Raw genomic sequence first — 22,401 nt, 5'->3', positions numbered from 1 at the left:
TTGGTGGAATTATTTTTGGTTTGTTATCTGAAATGTAAGTTTTGTGCAACAGACAATTACACTGACATTTCAACAAATTCACACCATAAAAAAAATCAACAACAGAAACATATCTACCATCTCAATTTAATATTCCTAAATGATTTTAAATTTCAGGATTTTATCTTTTTTTTTTTTTTTTTTTACTTTGTCAGAGGAGTGAATAACTTAAATTCATCATCAGGTCCATTCCATAATTTCACACCTGCAACCCCAGTCCATCTAGACTTCACATTTGTTTGTTTTTTTCCGTTTTGCCAACCAAGCACAAAATTTATTAGTGTGTTGAGAAAATACTACAAAAAAGAAAAAAAAACAAAACAAAACATAAGCTCCTTTTTCTATCTATCTATCTATCTATCTATCTATCTATCTATCTATCTATCTATCTATCTATCTATCTATCTATCTATCTATCTATCTATCTATCTATCTATCTATCTATCTATCTATCTATCTATCTATCTATCTATCTGTGAATGGATACATTTATTTTTGGTTTGTACATTAATCATTGCACTTTGTACAATAATTATAATAAACATAAAAACCAAAAAAAGGAATAGACTTGAAGCAAAATCTTATTTTTTTGCCTGTCCTTTTCACTTGATACACTGCTTACATTACATTAAACGTGTACAGCATCCAGCATTCACACCATAGGAAAAAAAAAAAATCACCACCAACAAAAGCATATCTACCATCTCAATTCAATATTCCTAAATAATTTTAAACTTAAGGCTTTTTCTTTTCTTTTTTTTTTTTAAACTTTGTCAGAGGAGTGAATAACTTAAATTCATCATCAGGTCCATTCCATAATTTCACACTCACAACCCCAGTCCATCTAGACGTCACATTTTTTTTATTTTTTCCTTTTTGCCAACCAAGCACAAAATTTATCAGCATGTTGAGAAAATACTCTAAAATACGGGGAAAAAAAACACAAGCTCCTTTTTCTATCTATCTATCTATCTATCTATCTATCTATCTATCTATCTATCTATCTATCTATCTATCTATCTATCTATCTATCTATCTATCTATCTATCTATCTATCTGTCTGTCTGTCTGTCTGTCTGTCTGTCTGTCTGTCTGTCTGTCTGTCTGTGAATGGATACATTTATTTTTGGTTTGTACATTAATCATTGCACTTTGTACAATAATTATAATAAACATAAAAACCAAAAAAAAAGAATAGACTTGAAGCAAAATCTTATTTTTTTGCCTGTCCTTTTCACTTGATACACTGCTTACATTAAATTAAACGTGTACAGCATCGAGCATTCACACCATTAAAAAAAAAAAAATCACCAACAACAAATACATATCTACCATCTCAAGTCAATATTCCTAAATAATTTTAAACTTAAGGCTTTTTCTTTTTTTCTTTTTTTTTTTTTTTTTTTTTTTAACTTTGTCAGAGGAGTGAATAACTTAAATTCATCATCAGGTCCATTCCATAATTTCACACCTGCAACCCCAGTCCATCTAGACGTCACATTTGTTTTTTTTTTCCTTTTTGCCAACCAAGCACAAAATTTATTAGTGTGTTGAGAAAATACCCTAAAAAAGGAAAAAAATAAACATAAGCTCATCTATCTATCTATCTATCTATCTATCTATCTATCTATCTATCTATCTATCTATCTATCTATCTATCTATCTATCTATCTATCTATCTATCTATCTATCTATCTATCTATCTATCTATCTATCTATCTATCTATCTATCTATCTACCTATCTATCTATCTGTGAATGGATACATTTATTTTTGGTTTGTACATTAATCATTGCACTTTGTACAATAATTATAGTAAACATAAAAACCAAAAAAAAAGAATAGACTTGAAGCAAAATCTTATTTTTTTGCCTGTCCTTTTCACTTGATACACTGCTTACATTAAATTAAACGTGTACAGCATCGAGCATTCACACCATTAAAAAAAAAAAATCACCAACAACAGATACATATCTACCATCTCAATTCAATATTCCTAAATAATTTTAAACTTAAGGCTCTTTCTTTTTTTCTTTTTTTTTTTTTTTAACTTTGTCAGAGGAGTGAATAACTTAAATTCATCATCAGGTCCATTCCATAATTTCACACCTGCAACCCCAGTCCATCTAGACGTCACATTTGTTTTTTTTTTTTCCTTTTTGCCAACCAAGCACAAAATTTATTAGTGTGTTGAGAAAATACCCTAAAAAAGGAAAAAAATAAACATAAGCTCATCTATCTATCTATCTATCTATCTATCTATCTATCTATCTATCTATCTATCTATCTATCTATCTATCTATCTATCTATCTATCTATCTATCTATCTATCTATCTATCTATCTATCTGTGAATGGATACATTTATTTTTGGTTTGTACATTAATCATTGCACTTTGTACAATAATTATAATAAACATAAAAACCAAAAAAAAAGAATAGACTTGAAGCAAAATCTTATTTTTTTGCCTGTCCTTTTCACTTGATACACTGCTTACATTAAATTAAACGTGTACAGCATCGAGCATTCACACCATTAAAAAAAAAAATCACCAACAACAAATACATATCTACCATCTCAATTCAATATTCCTAAATAATTTTAAACTTAAGGCTTTTTCTTTTTTTCTTTCTTTTTTTTTTTTTTTTTTAACTTTGTCAGAGGAGTGAATAACTTAAATTCATCATCAGGTCCATTCCATAATTTCACACCTGCAACCCCAGTCCATCTAGACGTCACATTTGTTTTTTTTTTTTCCTTTTTGCCAACCAAGCACAAAATTTATTAGTGTGTTGAGAAAATACCCTAAAAAAGGAAAAAAATAAACATAAGCTCATCAATCAATCTATCTATCTATCTATCTATCTATCTATCTATCTATCTATCTATCTATCTATCTATCTATCTATCTATCTATCTATCTATCTATCTATCTATCGTTGTGAAACCTTCGGCTGTATTCGGACTCACTTCGGGACCACTCTTTCGATCCTACGCTCTGTTCGGATCAGTGACGTCATGACGCCGACAGATGTCACGTAACAGCAGCGCACTCAAGGTTAGGGTTGTATATGTGTTTATTAAGCGCGTGCTACACGAGAATGGACTCACACTGGAGTAATACACTGGGGGCAGTGGCATTATAACAGGATGCATATTGTTGATTTCGTGTCTGGATCTATTGCAGGTAAAAAAAAAACATAATCTAATCTGAATAGTTTGTTACAGAGACAGAGTAGCCTATGTGCTACAACAGCTAGCTTCCGTTTGTCATGACAGTCCACGTAGAAGTGTGTATGAGATTAAAATGGATTAAAATGTCAGACATCTGGTCTGTTTTCACTTGGACTAATGCATCACTCTAAAACCCATATTATTCATATTATATAAAGAGTGTGTTGGTAAAAAAAAAAAAAAAAAAAAAAAAATCTGTGTCGTTATTATCCCTTAGAGGTTACGTGGGCAGAGCAGTCATTTTTCTTACAGTAATATAGGCCATCCCAGTCTGTGATTCCAGTCCTGTTCAGTTTCATCACATCCATGAAATTATAGTGATTACAATTAAAAAAAAAAAACGGATTCTAAAACCAAGATAAATTAACAGATTGAATTGTATACACTAAATATGTTTTGCACATACCTAACCCGCTTTCATTGACAGCTGCCCATGTATAATAATAATAATAATAATAATAATAATAATAGTAGTTTGTTGACATTGTTTTTAAAGTAATACTTGAGGTTTGAATGTATCATTGTCCAAATTATGATTCTGAAGAATGTTGCATGTGGATATATTTATTCAATGCATATTCAGACCTATTTATAACAATAATAATAATAATAATAATAATAATAATAGTAGTAGTAGTAGTAGTAGTAGTTTGTTGACATTGTTTTTAAAGTGATACTTGAGGCTTGAATGTGTCATTGCCCAAATTATGATTCTGAAGAGTGTTGTGTGTGAATATATTTATTCAATGCATATTCAGACCTTGACAGAGTGCACAACAGCAGGATACAAGAAGCAAATGAAAACACTAAAACAGAAGCAACACAATAAGAGAGATGTGTGCAGCAAATGCAAAAAACATGACACTTAGAATAAATCAAGTGAATCGGAGTAAAGAGGGCAGGGATAACGTAACATGATGTTGTCAAATCAATACAAAAAATGAAGAAATGAAATAAAATAACATCATGTATGAGAATATGAATTAATAATCACACAGGATAAAAATCAAATTTAAAAAATTAAAATTAAAAAGGCCCTATGTAGCTGGGATAGGCTCCAAGCGACCCCCGTGACCCTAGTGAGGATAAAGCGGGTTCAGAAAATGAATGAATGAATGAAAAATTAAAAAGGGACAGACATCACATAAAAGGAAGTCTATAAAAATGTGTTTTAAGAAGTGATTTACAGCTGGAAATGTTTGAAACTACCAAAATAGTATCAACAGCTGTGTAATGTTGTAACTCTAAACATTGGTGTGTTTTTGTTATGTCCTTGATGTATTTTCAGGGGCGTGTGGGGTTGCAGTGGGCTATCCTCTGGATACTGTGAAGGTAAATGAAGAATATATAAAGCAGTCACGATGGAACCATAACAAATGTTCATCAATTTCTAACAAATGTTTAATGTTTCTAGGTTCGGATTCAAACGCAAAAGCAGTTTACTGGGATATGGCAATGTACAAAGGCAACATTTTTAAAAGAAGGGGTAAGTAGTAGGGTGTAGCATACTAAATTGTTCTTCTCGTCAGACCAGTTTTTTCTTACATGGAGAAAAGGAAGCAAGTGATTCTACCGTCTCATTGATCTTTAAAGATTAGGTGGGTGCAAATGTCAGTGTGAGGAATAAAGGGGCAACAGTTGAATAGCCTAACTAATTTGGTCACTCTTGGCTAGATAACAATATCACAGATGGGACAACATGAATTACACCTTTTTTTTTTTTTTAAATATCTTTTTATTTCACACAAGAGAATCTTCCAGATACAGTACAAACATAGTCATACTGGGTCTCACTTTTTACAGTTCTCCTTTGTGCATTCTTCCCACCTCCCATCCCTAAAAAAATAAATCAACTAAACACACACAAAAGTATCAGGCCAAAAATATACATGTCTAAAGGAAAAAAAAAAAAAAATTACAATAAAATAAAAAAAATAATAATAATTTTTAAAAAATCATCATCATCATCCTCATCATTCTCACAATAACATTAATAAGGGTAACAACATAAGCATGAGCATAATTATGCAAGCTGTAACATAAATAGCAATAATAGGGCAGTGTTCATGATCTACAAACTCAAACTTTCTCCATACCAGAAAGTAAAGGCAACCAAAATTCATTAAAGAGATGGCCCCGATTGTATATATCCAAAGTCAGTTTCTCTAAAGGTAAAAAAGAAGACAGTTGATCATGGAAGATCTTAAAAGATGGAGGGGAGTCATTCTTCCAAATAAAAGTATGCATTTCTTTGCGAAGTAAGTGATCAAAATTAGTATCCTGCATTTTTTATGATCTAACTGTAACTTATATGTGTCATTTAATAATATCATTTAATAAACTGCTGCTTAAATCAAATTGTAAATCCAAGACTGATTGAGTGAAAGAGTGAATTGAGCTCCAATAACTTTTTAAAAGGTCACAGTCCCAGGACATGTGCATAAATGTCCCTTCCCTCTTTTGAATTACACATTTTTAACAAATTATTTGCAGCAATAGAACAATGTAATGCATTGAGAATTAGATACAGCCCTGCAGAATTAACAGTTCATTTGTGCATTTCATGTTCTTGTCACTGTGGTCCCATGTGTTTTTGTCTCACTTGTACCATCAGGTATATGGCTTCTTCAAAGGTATGGCCATACCTGTTACCACAATCTCTATGACTTCTTCGGTGGTGTTCGGCACATATAGAAACTGCCTTCAATGCCTGAGCCAGTCACGAGGAGCTGGTAATGGTGAAAACACTAAACTTGACGTTTTCCTGTCCGGTATGGCAGCAGGGGTGACTCAGGTAATTGGTTTAAAGTTTATTTATCTTCCTGCAGAGAAGATAGTTGATAAGGAATGTAATGTATAGTGTGATCTAGAGATGTAACGACATGAAAATTTCATATCACGGTTATTGTGACCAAAATTATGACGGTTATTATTATTGTGGTGTGGTTGAAATGTGCTCAAAATGTTCCAGAAGTACTTATACACACACTGAAACAATTTAACCAAGTTGTATTTCGAAAAAAACTAATAAAATACCACGCACAATGTACTTTCTGTACATTAAAATATTAACACGTAAACATCAAACATTACAAGTGTGCATTAAAGATGGCACCTTATGGACATAAGAGATATCTGCACTAGGGGTGGGAATTGATAGGATTTTATCAATATCAATGCGATTGTCGATTCTGTTTACCAATCCAATTCCTTATCAGTTCTCCTATCGATTCTCAGTGGTTTTTTGAGTGGGAAAAAAAAGTAGTTGGACAGGTCATAGTGGAGCTTGTCTGACCATTTTCCATGTCAAATCATTCACAATGTCACAATTAGAGAGAGAGAGAGAGAGATGTACGGGATGGAGGGTACGCTTGAACCGGGTCTGTGCATTTGGACTAGATGGACCGGGTACCTGCACTCATACCCGGTCCGTACAGGAGCCCACTATCCCCAGATCTCCTGAGCTCTGTCTGTGCGGCTGCCTTCAGCCATGTTTTCGCAGGCCAAACATTGCATCGCTCCTGGAGTGCCGCAGCTTCTTTAGGAAATGAACACTATCACTGTTAGTTTTTATAGTGCGGTAACACTGGTCTACAATTTTTTAGAAATGATTTGCTTCAGAGATTAAATGCGCTAAATGTTACATATTTTAATAAGATTAATTGGAAAATAAGTGACAAAAGTGCCGGTTTGCTGATGTTTTCAAGGTATATGATTAAGTGTTATTACACATATATATTGGTTTATGTACATTTATATAATAGTTTTCTAAATCTTCCACTAAATAGAACCTGTAAAGTGAATGTATTCTAATGTGCAGACAGTGTTTTGAAGTAGATCTTGTAGCTCTGAGACAAATATTCCTTTTGAGTCAAACCCATTCTCTCGTTAATTCTTGAATTTCACATTTTGACCCAAGGCTGTATCTTGGAAAGTTCAGCCAACCAGCATTTTTGACTTGATTTTTCTTTATCAGTGACTCTCATGTGGTAAAATTTCATTACTTTTATTCTGGAAGCATTTTCCTTGTAGACCAGTGTAATCGAACACGGTTTTCATGATAATTAGAATTTAAACAGTAATACTAACCGTCAGGAATGTTACCGCAGTTTATCGTTATACCGGTAATCGTTACATCCCCTGTGTGATCTGACATTAATGTGCCTCCTTGACCTCCATGATGAGTCTGTCTTCATTTGGCCCTCTACAGATTTCAGTGATGTCTCCAGGTGACTTAGTGAAAGTACGTCTCCAGTGTCAGACTGAGTCCAAGCGAGGACCAGCCAACATGCCCAAACCTAAGTACCGTGGTCCAATTCACTGTCTGCTGAGCATAATGAAAGAGGAGGGCTTCCTGGGGCTCTACAGAGGATCTTCTGCACTCATGCTGCGAGATGGACCTTCCTATGCCACGTACTTTTTAACTTACACAGCCATCTGTGACTGGATGACAGAAGCTGACAAGAAAAAACCAGGTGTGTAAATCATCTAGAGCCTGTAGATTCAGCTTCCCTTAGGGAGTTGACATTTTTGAGCATGACCCAGCCTGTTTGCTTAGAAAAAATGATAACCTTTTAAAGCTATTTGCATAGTGTCATATTGTTGCAAGTGGAAATGAACTGAGAAAGGGAACCTCTCAAAAATCACACTCATAGTAACAAAATATAGCTATGTGGTTCTGTAAACCACAGATAGATGACACAGTATAAAACCTGATGTGAGCGGTCCATTCCAGAATGATAACACACCCATTCATACTGACTGGACAGCTCCATCCCAATGTCTGCACTCATTTGAGGTGATTACAAACAACACATGGAGTCAGATGAATGCACAGGCACAGACCTTGTTAACCCCACAAACGTAATAAACTGCAAACGTAATGAAAATTTGAAGCTTTTAATGTAGTAATTCCACACATGTAATAACTGTAACGATCTGAATACGGAGACTGAACCCACATGCAAGACCCGGAGGCAGATGTAAAAGTTTACAGTGTTTATTAAACACAAGGTTAACTGACAAGTCTCTGATAGTGATAATAAACAGAATCTTGAGGACACAGAGTTCAGGATTCTTCACGGGGCTCGTGAAGTGGACTGGAGACGGACCCACACAGTCCGGACTGAAAAAACACATTGGGGATCCGACTAGGGAAGAGCAGAGGGAAGTCAGTAAACAGACCAGGTCATACATGGGCAGGCAGACGGAAAGGCAACAGTACATAGGGGACAGGCTAGCTCACGTACCAGTAAAACAGGCAGGAAGGTCGAACACACGTAGAATCAATGGAGGCTGAGGCACAGACAAGGGTCGGGCAAAAAGCAGTAGTCAGAGAAACACTCCGGGTCAAAAACAGGCAGACAGACAAACATGATCCAAAAAACACTGGTAAGCAACACATGAAGGCAATTACAAACTGGCACAGGACAGGGGAAAACACAGGGCTTAAATACACAAGAGGGAGGGAAGACAATGAGACACAGGTGGCACCAATCAGGGCGGGGACAGGCGATCACACACAGGTGGAGACGATTTGGGACAGGAAGCAGAGACACCAGACATGACACACGAGGAGAACTTAACAAAATAAGACAGGAAGTGACAGACAAAAACACACAAGACAGACAAAACCAGACTAACGTTTGGTGGCAGACGTGACAATAACTTTCCAACACACGTAATAACAGTTGGCTACCACAAAAGTAATACCTCATTTCCCAGAAACATAATAATTATTACTTTTGCGGGGATTCATTATGTGTACGGGACAGTAAAAATCTTCAGTTTCCAAAATTATAATAACTTCCCACAAATGTAATAAATTAGTACATCACATAGATTTGAGTAATGCATGCACGAATATTGAGTCATCTTTCTTTTTCTTCCCATTTATTTCCTTTGGATACTTGCCTTTTTAGAATGATCAACTGTTGCAGTTATACCACATGGCACTAATTCCAGATTAATAGGTGTTTAATTACAAATACAAGTGGAGGAACAAAACAGAATGGACAGAAATACTGTAAACGTTTTATTATAAAAGCTTCAGTATGAACTGGATATTACAGTCACGGAAGAAATTATTAGACCAACCAAAGTCATCAAAAACAATGGTTATGGAATAAAGTACTAACTCCTGTGTGTATCATGTGACTAAAACAGACAGAAAAGAAAACATGGAATGATTAAAAGCACTGTTTTTGCCAGTACAATACCATAGATATTGATGTAAGAACTGAAGTGATTTTGGTTATTATCAAGAAAACATGGAAAATGGATAGATATCAGCTCTGAAATTAAACTGTTATGAGCTATTTTTGTTGTTATCATCATATTTGCCCAAACAAATATACTTTTAGTTGTACCAGGCATTAAAATGAACAAGAAATTGAAGAAAACAAGGGGAGGTCCAATAATTTTTTTTCTCGACTTTATTTATTATTATTGAGTATAATATAAGCCTATGTTTGAACCATGTAAATAAAATGTCTGGATATGTTTATGATAACAGTGAAGAGGGTAGCAGCACACTGTGGGAAAATGGGGTATTACATTTGTGGTAGGCGACTGTTATTACATTTGTGAGAAAGTTATTACATTTGTGGGATTATTACATTAAAAGCTGCAAATTTGTATTACTTTTGTGGTTTATTACATTTGTGGGGTGAACAGACCTCTCAGTTTTTTTCAGTTTTTCTGAGGACCAAAATGCCTCTGAATTCAGTAAAATTCTATTCTAAAATTCAGATCTACAACGACTGAGAGCAACAACATGTGAGATATGAAGCCCGCTGATTAATGAAATTTACCATAATGTGTTGGAAATAGAAGAACTCTTTCCTATCATTTAAGGCTTTGAGTGCAAATGTTTGAAAATACTAGAGCTGCACCAGGCTGATTATGGTATCTGTTGAGTCGGACCTGGCTGTTCATTATGAAGACTCACTGGCAACATATTATTGAAATCATAGTGATGAGCATTTGGACAGTGATGATGGCAGCTGTAGTAAAAGTCTTATATAATAATATTCATATAATGATCATGGTTCATCCACTGTCATTTATCAAACTCCTCAATGTTGTAGAAGATGACGGTGTTTCCACGTTCACTGCGGAGCCTCTGAACGTCCAAAGGGGTCATATCTGATGACCATGAAAAGATGACAAACTGTATTTTACACCAATTATTTACATGAATTGATAGAATTAGTGGATTAACAGATATTAAACAGTTTTGGTTACCAGTGGCTGTTTGGGTCTTGATGATGATGAAATTCTTTATTCAGTCATCACATAATACAACCACTGTCTACACTACAAACATGACCAACAGGTTAGTGACTGAAAACGCACAGGCAGAACCATAATGCTTATATTAATGTCTGTCCTACATGTCAAATTAAGCTACATAGTGTTCAATATAGGAAAAAGAGAAAGAAAAATGCAAACAAACAAACAAACAAGCAAGCAAAAACATAAAGAAGTGAAACTAAACCAAAAAAACAGAAAACATAAGCAACCAAATTAACCCTCCAGTATCCCATCCAGCAAGGCCCTTACTAAGCACCAAGTGTGCCATTTTGGCACACTTGTGGAATAATGTCAAAAATTTTTTCATACAGTTTGTTTTGAATTCTTTTGCACTTTTTTTCCTATTTCATCACCTTGAGCCGTAAATAAAAACACCAAATACTCAGTAACTGCCACATTTTTTAACCCTTTAAATGCCGTGTTTGTATTGTAAAAAAACATTTTTCTGGATGCAAAAAACACACAAAAAATTTTTTTTTCAGTATACTACTTAAAAATTGGATCACATATTATTTGATTTTTGCAGACTGGCATATGTCAATGATTAACAGCAACAGCGGTTAATTTGCATTATTATTTTTGGTGCTAGGTCAAATGTTCAAAAATACTAGCATCTGTCATCAAGTGTGCCAAAATGGCACACCTATAAATGAAACTATTAAATATTATATATTGATTTATTTTTCTGCTCTAATTTGATTTTATTTTTGTAAATCAAGGTCAGCCCTAATCATCACACATATCAAATAATCATTCATTTTAGATTTTTTTAACCTTTTGAACGATCTCTTTTCATCTTGATGTCACTACATTTTTTGATGCAAAAAACACAAAATATGTTTGTTTATGTTTTTTTCAAAATACTACATAAAAATTGAATTACATATTATCTGATTGTTGCAGCCTGGCATATGTCAATGATTAACAGCTACATTAACAACGTTAATAAATTAATTTAGACCCTCACCTCTCAAATGAAGCCCAGTTATCAGTAAAAACATGATTTATGCCTTAATAGCTTTCGGATCAAAAACAGTGGTTATAATGGAAGAAATAGTGCGTTTTAGACACACTTGGGAGACAGATGGTAGTCTTGTAATTTTCTTTTGTTTACAATGTGCAAACTTCAGTTGGTGGCCAGAATTTTAAAGATCATGCACAAATGAACAACTTTTGAATTCTAACCTTATTTAAATTGTGAAAAATAATATGAAGTTTTTTAACACGAAGTGCAAAGTGTGCCTAAAAAGCACACCCGGATACCGGAGGGTTAATGGTAATTTAATGTAGAGTAGAACATAAATTACTTACGTTTTAATTATTAGACCTTTACAATTGTAACCTTCAAAAATTGCCCTACATACCATTTTCTTTAAAAAACAAAAATGAGCTACACATTCGTAAATCCATGCTGGCCTCATTCCATAGTTTAACTCCAACAACAGATATACATCTTCTTTTAGCCCCACACTCCCACACTATATGACATATAAAAAAAGTATAAATCACAGGTGTCAAACATGCGGCCCGGGGGCCAAATCCGGCCCGCCAAAGGGTCCAATCTGGCCCTTGGGATGGATTTGTGAAATGCAAAAATTACACTAAGATATTAACAATTCTTTTAGTTCAGGTTCCACATTCAGACCAATTCAATCTCAGGTGGGCAGGACCAGTAAAATACTATCATAACAACATTTAAAAAATAACGACAACTCCAAATTTTTCTCTTTGTTTTAGTGTAAATACATGGAAATATTTACATTTACAAAATTATAATTTTGCAAAAAATGTGAATAACCTGAACAAATATGAACAACCTGAAATGTCTTAAGAGAAGTAAGTACAATTTTAACAATATTCTGCCTGTTACTAAATGTTTTGTGTATTTGTAGATCCACTGTGATCTGTACGTTATAATGTACATGTGTAAATGATAAACTGAGGCAGAATATTATCAAAATTACACTTATTTTTTCAGTTTGTTCATGTTATTCACATCTTTTGAAAGGATAGTTTGTAGATGTAAACCTTTTCATAATGTAAATTTACTTTTTTTGCTCTAAAACATAGAGAAAACTTTGGAGTTGACATTATTTCTACATTATTATGTTATTATTTTACTGGTCCGGCCCCCTTCAGATCAAATTTAGCTGAATGTGGCCCCTGAACTGAGTTTGACACCTCTGGTATAAATGAACAGTAAATTACATGTAGTGCCTTATGGTGGAGTATATTTCCGGACTTATACAAGATTGCCATTGACTTTGCAATCTTTCCTTTTATGTATCTAACAGGTTGTTTCCATGTTCGTTTATGATCAATAACAAACCCTAAAAATTTTTATATCAGACACTCTTTCAGTTTCAGCATCACAAATTTTTAATGTAATATCCCCATCAATTTATTTTCAATTTCCAAAAACCATAAGAGTTAAAGGCTAATATACAGGGTGTATAAAAAAATATATATATGTTGAAAAATTACCCCCAGTTCTGCATTTGATAATTTTTGGAATTTTCTTTTATGGATCTCGGTAGGTAGGGGATTGGTTGATATTTGTCCAAATTTACAGACCAAGGTTTTCATGCATGAGTGAGCGGGAGCAAATTGTGCAATCCAAGATAAAACTGGTTCGTGTGAAGTAGCGGTGGGATTTAAATCCAATCAAAGGTCATGGGAGGGGACAATGGGCATCCATGTTGTTTTCCACAAAACTGCCAGGTTACAGCATTAACACTTTGGCCACCATGTTGTTTTCATTTCTTTACCCATGGCAGCTGTTCCTGCCTTTCAAAGTTAATTCAACTTGTTTAGGCCTGAAAATGTCACTGAGGACAGGCCAAGTTAGGGTTAGGGTTAGGGTCACTCTGCTCACTCATGCATGAAAACCTGGGTCTGTAAATTTGGACAAATATCCACCAATCCCCTACCTACCAATGTCCATAAAAGAAAATTCCAAAAATTATCAAATGCGGAACTGGGGGTAATTTTTCAACATGTATATATATATATATATATTTTTTTTTTTGATACACCCTGTATTGAATATCTACAAAAAAAATCATTCATTCATTCATTATCTGAACCCACTTTATCCTCACTAGGGTCATGGGGGTCGCTTGGAGCCTATCCCAGCTACTTACAGGCGAAGGCAGGGTACACCCTGGACATTTCGCCAGTTCATCGCAGGGCTGAAAACAAAAAAAAATCACTACTAATTAGTCTCAAAGATGTATGTTCAGGCAGTGCAGGTCTCCCGGTTACACTTGTATTCTGCAAAGTCGGATAATTATAAAGTCTGGGGAACAACATTCCCATCTGCCATCCTTTCTCTCTAATGTCTTTCTATCTCATTAACACTCGTGTCTTTTCATTCCTTGCAGACTGGAGCGTTGTAATGTTGGCAGGAGGACTAGCAGGATCAGCAGCATGGACTATAGCAACACCCATGGACGTGATCAAAGCCCGTCTACAGATGGACGGAGCGCGGGAGGTGAAACGATATAAGGGCTTTGTGCACTGTGTCACCGAGACCGTGCGCGTGGAGGGAGCGAGGGTTTTTTTCCGCAGCTTAGGCATGAACGTTGTGCGAGCGTTCCCTGCCAACATGGTCATATTTCTTGCATATGAGTTACTCACCGATCTCATCCGAGGAAGAACTGGCAGTGATGATCCTCATGTGGTTGTACTGGAATAACAATAACTACCTCGAGGCTCAGTTGATGTTTTTACACGTTAACTGTGGTATTACATATTTAAAGACAAATGGCAGCACAGCATAATATGGTCAGTGTTATATACGTGGGTCAGTATCACTATAAGGTGCTTTTCAGACTTCAAAATGTAAAAAAAAAGACATGAAATTTTCCACTTAACTTTACGTTCAATGTGTTAAATCGACTGTAGGCTGATAGAAATGCATTTGGGTTAAGCTCCCACAGTACAAGCAGACCACATAATATTAAAATGAATATGTCCACCCTGTCACCGATAAATACCTGGATAACTAAGTGACAGGGTGGACGGTTTTGGTTAAAGTTAGTATTTAAAGACCACATGTTGGACTTTAAGTTGGTAAAGTAGGTCATCTTTGAAGAGGACTGTGTAATATTCAACAAATATATTTAGAATATCTGAAAAGTTTTATATTAAATGATATTTTGTGGCGACAGGGTAGACATGCTAAGCTTGACCACATCTAAATGAAATGATGAAAACTTTTAAATGCAAATGTAAATACTAAATGCTCCACCTCCAAAATGATGATGATGATGATGATGATGACCAGATTGCTAAAGGGGCGATTCCCCCAAAGTGACAGAGTGGACGGTAATTTCAAAGACGTGTATAATGTTAAATATTATGAGGAAAATAGAATATAATTTATCAAAATGACTTATTTTATCAAAAAAACTTGAGTATAACCCATAAAGACCCACACAGCCACTGGAAACTATATTCATGTACTGATATAAAATGTTTAATACCTGTTGATCCATCAATCCTATCATTTCTTGTAAATAATTGGTATAAAATGCAGTTTGTCATCTTTTCATGGTCATCAGATATGACCCATTTGGATGTTCAGAGGCTCCGTAGTTGCCATGGAAACATAGTCATCTTCTACAACATTGAGGAGTTTGATAAATGACAGTGGATGGAGATGCTTGGTTTATGTTCAGTTAATGATATTTTGGCTGCAAAACTCCCTTTTTCTTCAGTTTTTTCCGTTTTGATTTAATAACGTTTGAATTAACTGTGAGTTTACATGAACATCTAAATGAAATATCGGAAATTGAATATAGGAAAATACATAATTTACAGTGAAAAATGCAAAATATAGAGGATAGTTTTATAATAAATGGTGAGAAATTACTGAAGAAAGGTTAAGGTTCAATAAAACCTATGGAATTTAATAAATGGCAGTGGATGGAGACGCTTGGTTGATGTTCAGTTAATGATAGATTTTGTTGAGAAAAGTCACTATTTCCTAAGTTTTCTCTGTTTTTGATATAATAACCCTCAACTTTAATCTGAGATTTTATGAACACCTATATGATCAGTAAATTACATTGCAGAAAATACCTGATTTTCACTGAAAAAACACAAAACACAGAGGACAATATTATAATAAATCGCACAAAATAATTGAAGAAAGGTTCAGTATAGAGAAAAATTCATTTAGGAATGGCCACAAAAGTAGCACTGGGTCTTTATGGATGAATGATAACATCTAGTTAAGTCAAGTATTTTAATTTTTTTCATTTAACCCTTTATAGGGTGAGTGACTATTTTTGGTAATTTCCTCAAACATTAAATGTGGGCAAATGCTGTGCCTCAGTGAGGTCCAGAAGCATGTTGGTTTTTATTATAACATTATACAGTGATGCAGAGAGATTTTATGGACATTTTGAAGCTGTAAATAGTGAATATGAGTGGTTTTTATCAGTTTATGACTTTATAACAGTTGTTTTATTGCATGGGTTTACTTTTTAGCAAGTGCTGCTCAGAAGTTTTAAAGCACAGGTGTCAAACATGTGGCCCGGGGGCCAAAACTGGCCCGCCAACGGTTCCATTCCGGGATAAAAGTGCAAAAATGAACCTGAACAGTCGAGGTTGTCAAAATCATTTTGGTTCAGGTTCCACATACAGACCAATGTGATCTACAATAAAAATAACAACACAATAACCCATAAATAATGACAACGACAAGTTTTCTTTGTGAAAAATTATGTGGAAAAAATTTAAGTGAAAAAAAATAACATTAGACTGTGAAAATATTTACATTTTCAAAACTATTTTTTCACAATAAAATGCAAATAAATACATAAATAAAAACAAAGATGAACAACCTGAAATGTGCAATTTGAACAATATTCTGCTTGTTACTAAATGCTTTGTGCATTTATAGATCCAATGTGGTCTGTAGTTGTGTTAATAATAAGAGATGTAATATTGTAGAAATTGTTCAAATTTTAGTTCCAAACTCCAAAGTTTTAACAATATTCTGCCTGTTACCAAATGTTTATGTAACATTGTGTGTAATGCACATGTATAAATAATAAGTCGAGGCATAATATTGTTAAAATTGCACTAATTTTTCAAATGAAATTTCAGTTTTTTTCAGGTTAGTCACATCTTTTTTGTAAAATGTAAATATTTTCCTAATTTAAACTGGGGTTTTTTGTACTGAAGCAAAAAGAAAATCTTGGATTTGTTATTATTTATAGGTTATTAAAGTCATTATTTTACTGGTCTGGCCCGCTTGAGATCAAATGGGCTAAATATGGCCCCTGAAACAAATTGAGTTTGACACCCCTGTTTTAAGGCAAGTGGTGGTACATGACAATGTCTAATAACACACTAAGGTTGAAATTTTGAAATTCAGGTATTTCAATGAGATCAATATAAAGGGTTAAACTCTTAAACTAAAGTGAGACGGACAGTGTGATGGACATGCACAAATTATGCACATTCCTCAAAGAAAATTGTATACAATAATAAAATCACATTTTAAGCAGTTTAAAATTGCACAGATATATGTTAAGTGTTTGCCCACTTTTAATAAAACATTATTTTGCGATGCGTTCATGGTGACAGATTCTGCAAAGGCACCACATAGTTATATTGACCCACATGTTGTAATTGTTACTCCTATAGACTCATGAATTCTAATATGCTCAGGGAGATTGAACAAACCTCCATCTGAACACTAGAGGGCCTCCGTGTCCAGTCTGTTACATTTATGCTATATTTTGCTCTCTTCCAGTTTGCAAGGCTGGTGTCATTGTTAACCAGCAGCATAAAGAGTCAGATACAAGGTGCAATTGGAGGTGTACTAAGTTATCCGAGCCTTGAATGTGTCGTCCACTCATGAGGTGTGTACAGTCCAAGAAGCAGCAGAACCCGTCCAGGCCTTGTTTTTGCACATGCACCGTTTGCCAGTGGCTTCTTTCTACCATACTGTCTGAAACAACAGCTGGAGAACATCTTGAAGATATCTGATTTTACAAGGAGTAGTTCAATAATCATCATTCTAATAAGTAAATACAGGGTAATAAGGTTGTAAATGTTTAATATCTGTAAAAGTAACTGACGCTGACATTTCAAAAAGGATGCTGTGACTAAGCAAAACACGGAGGACATCTTGCACGTTTGTTTTATTTCCACCACAATACTACTTATTTCTACTGTTACAGCTACGTTCATGTTTTTAGATATCCTGCTTCTTGAGCCAAGGAAGAATTAATAATATATCATGAAAAATTTATATAATAATAATAATAAAATTGAAAAAAATGGTGCCTTGCAATAAAGATACATCAATAAAAAAACAAACTGCTGTGTTAATGTCTCTGCCTCTGCTTACCTTGGACATTTGTCTTCACTTCCAAAGACTTAACAATTCTAAAAACAATAATGAAATAATCCATTTGCAGAGTCGAACACTAACAGACTGTTCATAAGTTGTAGGAATAGACATGATTCTGTAGTGATGAAGTGCATTGAAGTGTGCAAATGAGTGAGAATGTCAGAAATTATAACACGATTGTCACAAATACATGAATACATAGAGAAAACATAATTAAACAATTCTTTAAATCCTTCTCTATGGGGTCATACTGCCATCTAGTGCACGAGGATGTAATGTCACCCACATACAGCACGTCTCAGGAAAAAAAAGCTTAACAGAAAGATTAGTAATAAGGCTTTGGCTTTTTCCCAGCTTGTGGAAGTCTGATAAATAACTGAGATTTACCCATGTTTGAAGTGTTTTATGTTAGATTTTTCTAAGATTATCTATGCTCTGGATAGCGGGGAATTTCTTTATTATCCAAACTTTAGATGGACTGATCTGATGAGTTCCAATGGTTGGATATTTCACTTATTCTTCAATGAATTGTTTTCAATTTTTTTGTGATTTTGGTGCAATCTGTTGTTCTGCTATCTGCCATAAATATTTTTTTCTTTTTTTTTTATTTAAAAGAGGGTTTGAATGGAATTTTGTCAAATCCGGCCGAAATTTAGAAACATGCATAAAATGTTATCTGGGGACATTGAGAGAAACCATGCAAGACTAATTTGTTCCACAGTACTCTGGTGCATCCTTAACTGAACTCTGTCTCCAAACCGAGTGTGTTACAAATAAATTCACACATTAAGTTACGTCTATATACATGATATGAGTCAAATATTGAAACTGCATATATATGCAAATAAAGGTGTGTGTGAGTTTTATCTGAATGTGGTGCGTGGAAACGGAAAAGCTAAAAAAGAGGAGGAAAGAATCCGCATCTGCTCAGAATTTGTAACCATGTCCCTGGGTTACATCGCTTCCCAAAGTCTCAGCTGAATGCAGCAGTTGTGGCCACCTCTTATATTCCTTTCCAATGTTTTAGTCGGGGGGACAAACAAGTCTATTGTTTAATGAAATAATTAACTGAATCAGATTATGCCCCAAGCAATATTAAGTGGAATCCAGGAAACATTTTAAGAGCTGCCTGAGTAAACCACCAGCACTTCGATCTGCCCACAGACATTATTACTGCAATAACTCCATCTCTGTTTTCTCCCCCTTTGGTTTCATCTTGTTTGAACTCACATTAACTTCACATGAGATATGTGTTAAATTAATGTTTTCATCTGTTTTACATGTGTAATTGGCTCATGCTTATCCCACCATGGGTGCAATAAAAACCTATTACAAAGAACTCAACTGTAATGATTTAATTGCCTTACGAATAACAGATTTACTCAGTGGATGAAGTGGGGTCATGTTGGGTGAGACTCCAGGAGATGTATTTTCATCGGTTCTGCAGCAGGCTTTTGAATTACAAGCTGTAAACAAGAACAAACACAAGAATTTTCAGAATATTTATAGCGTGCTGTCGTGAATGTAGATTCAAATCCACATATAGATCCAACTGAGCATGCGAAAAGATAGAGCACAAACACACAATTGACCCCCTCACACAAGCCTGACGAATTCAAACAATATTAGTTGGTGTTAATTACGTTCAGTACAGTTCACAGCCTTTCATCTACAAGGGTTAATGGTCTGTCTATTCATAAAACTGTGGAGGGTTTGCTGACTCTGTGCGCCTTTATGTCAGTTCCAAGCCATTGCTGGGCTTCATAAACTATCCTTTTCCACAAAAGGATACTTGCTGAGATTCTAGGAATTGGAGACTGTACTGTGAAACTAGAAAACTCCTGAATGTTGCCTTTGTTAGCTGCTTTTAATTAAATCCTGCCTGTCTTTTCCCCTTATGCAACAACAGCCCACAATTATGCAAGCATCTAAAGATCTAATTGAATAAAATTACAGGCTGGTTGGTTATGTACCACCACAACAAGTGTGCAACGACTTGAATTTGAGTGACACCTTTTGCATGTTTTTTTAATGAACTTTGCAATTATTGAGATTTGTTGCCTTTGCTCACATTAAAGCTTCTGGGAGAAAAATTACTGCCACACAAGACGCAGGACTTCTGACACGATCTCTACATCTGAGGGCAAATGAGGATTCTCAGTTTGCTCATAAACATTTTTATAAAGTTTACTTTAATGTTTGTTTGCAGGGGTTTCTCCTGGTTGTATCTATTGGTTTTGTTTTAATATGTAGCACAGTATAATAATGTGACTCACAACACATGACTCACATCAGACCTTTCTATTGTATAATGCATGTATTCATATAAATGCAGGATCATATAGAATAATTAAGCAAATGTATGTAAAGTCATAATAATCACCCACTCTACGCATTTGTACAATTATTTATTCTAAAAATCTTAATAACTTCCTGTTCTATCCAAAGTAGCACTAAAACGCACACATCCACCGGCAGCGTTTTGTGTGGGTGCCTCATTACATGACGGGTGTTCACATAATCTCTAGAAAGCTTCATTTTGTTGTCAGAATCCGTCCTCGGTAACTACCACTTGGGCCCCCTTTCACCAATTGCTGTTTGGGCTATTTTGGGAGCTCTGCGCTCCCCTGTTAGTGACGTGTGCTGCTGGGTAAATTTGCAGCTCCGACGGCCTGGGCCTGCAACCTCAGATGGCATCAATCGGGAGAAAATGGAGGGGTGGGAGGGATGAGGAGGAAGGGTAAGAGCGAAGATGCTAGAAGGAGAGCAACAGAGGGAGAGCGAGGGAGGAAGTGGACTGAAAAAAGGTGGAAAATGACAACATGACACGAGGACTTGTGTAGTGAGTAAGCAGAGATGGTGTTTAAATGTCAAAATTGAGCGAAAATAACTAATGACATGGGCAACAAAAGTGTTTTATGGTCAGTTATTTGCTGTTATGGAAAGCAACATAGCTGCGAGACGAGCGGAGCATTCATGAGGATAAATGAACTCTTAGGTTTCTGATGACTAACAAGTGCAGAGGAGTGATAGGTGATTATGGAGGTGGAGGAGTGGGGGCGCCATTGTACTTCATACTTAACTGGAACCAGCAGCGGTAAAGGGAAAAAGGAAAGGACATACTTAATAAATCTGTTTGAAGCTCAGTGCGAATACTGTGCTTATAGTAATGTGCTTGTGTTGCTCTTGTTTTCATTTTTTTGGTTAGAAGACCGCCTAAAGACGAGCACAAGTGCTTTTAAATGAAAATGTTCTCGGATTGCAGTAAACAAAGACATCAATATTTATCACTTTCCATTAAAATGGCTTCTCACCTCTTTAGGTTGATTCAAAACAGAATCTCTGTTTTTTGGGGGGTTTTTTTGTTGTCAAGTGTTATTCACTGATTAAAACCATTAGAATTGAAAGCAGACAAAACTTCCCAAAAGAGGCTTTTTTGTAACTTCACAATCCTTTACAGACAATTTTTTCTCTGTACTGGGATTCTGTGATCTGCTGAGGAAATTAAATCTGTCTCATTAGGTGGTAAAATTCCAAAAACTAATGCTGGCAGAGAAATTACACAGTGTTATTCATGCAGTGGAGATAGGCCAAAGACTGAGTAACATCCACATTCTTAACAGACACATTTGTCTATCCACAGACCAGTTGGTGTCAACAGAGGGTATGCACGTGACGTCACCGCTAGCAGAAGTCACCATAGTTCCACCCACTGAGTGGCAGAAAGAGGGAGATGAGTAGCAGCGCTGGCTTCAATACTGTCTAAACTTAAGAACAATATTTAACCCTTTCATGCATAGTGGTCACCACAGTGGACAGCTGATCAAAGGTGTTTTCTTGTATATTTATGGATTTGTTGTTTTGTGCATCATCACATACACTGCATACCATTACTGTAACTTTGCTGTTCTAGATAAACCTGATCTGCAGTAACATGTTTGAGTGTAAAAAAACAAAAAAAAAAAAGCTAATTGTTATTAGACTGAAATAAACAATTTTGTTTTGTTTTGTTTTTTTAAACAAAGGTTGCTTGTTTGGTTTTTTGCATATTATCTCCATTCAGGTATGTTAAAATGTGAGAAAACATCAGATTAGCAGCATTAAAAAAATTTTTATTTCATAGTTTTCACCTAGTATATCAGTAAATACATTTTTCTTTGCTTCTAAAATGAAATGCATGGTGTCCAGCTGAATGAACATTTTTGTAATTCCATGAAAAATAGGTTCATAAAAATCAATTGCACTGTTTTGTTTTGTTTTTTTCATGCCTAAAGAGAAATAAAAACACTCCAGAAAAAAAAAAAAAAAAAAAACTTGATTAAGGTTCTCATAATTCATGCATGAAAGGGTTAATAAAAAAAAAAAAAAAAAATGAGGAAGAGCTGTTTAAAACAGTGACTCATTCATAAACCACCTTAAAACTTACCTCAGAATTATGTATT

At 34.8% G+C, this 22,401-nt stretch overlaps 1 protein-coding gene across 1 annotated transcript; it reads left to right on the top strand.

Moving 5' to 3' along the window:
- The first annotated feature begins 3,061 nt into the window (after positions 1 to 3,061).
- slc25a47a (solute carrier family 25 member 47a) lies at positions 3,062 to 14,549 on the top strand. Its single transcript, XM_030129276.1, has 6 exons — positions 3,062 to 3,226; positions 4,562 to 4,605; positions 4,688 to 4,759; positions 5,888 to 6,067; positions 7,484 to 7,748; positions 13,971 to 14,549. Exons 1-6 carry the CDS (start codon positions 3,190 to 3,192, stop codon positions 14,282 to 14,284), a joined length of 912 nt encoding a protein of 303 aa, XP_029985136.1. The 5' UTR covers positions 3,062 to 3,189; the 3' UTR covers positions 14,285 to 14,549.
- Positions 14,550 to 22,401: the final 7,852 nt, after the last annotated feature.

The sequence above is a fragment of the Sphaeramia orbicularis genome, chromosome 24 (genome assembly GCF_902148855.1).
Source record: "Sphaeramia orbicularis chromosome 24, fSphaOr1.1, whole genome shotgun sequence".
In the NCBI taxonomy this organism is placed as follows: domain Eukaryota; kingdom Metazoa; phylum Chordata; class Actinopteri; order Kurtiformes; family Apogonidae; genus Sphaeramia; species Sphaeramia orbicularis.
The sequence above is the reverse complement of the archived record's forward strand: the minus strand, read 5'-3'. Positions and strand labels throughout refer to the sequence as shown.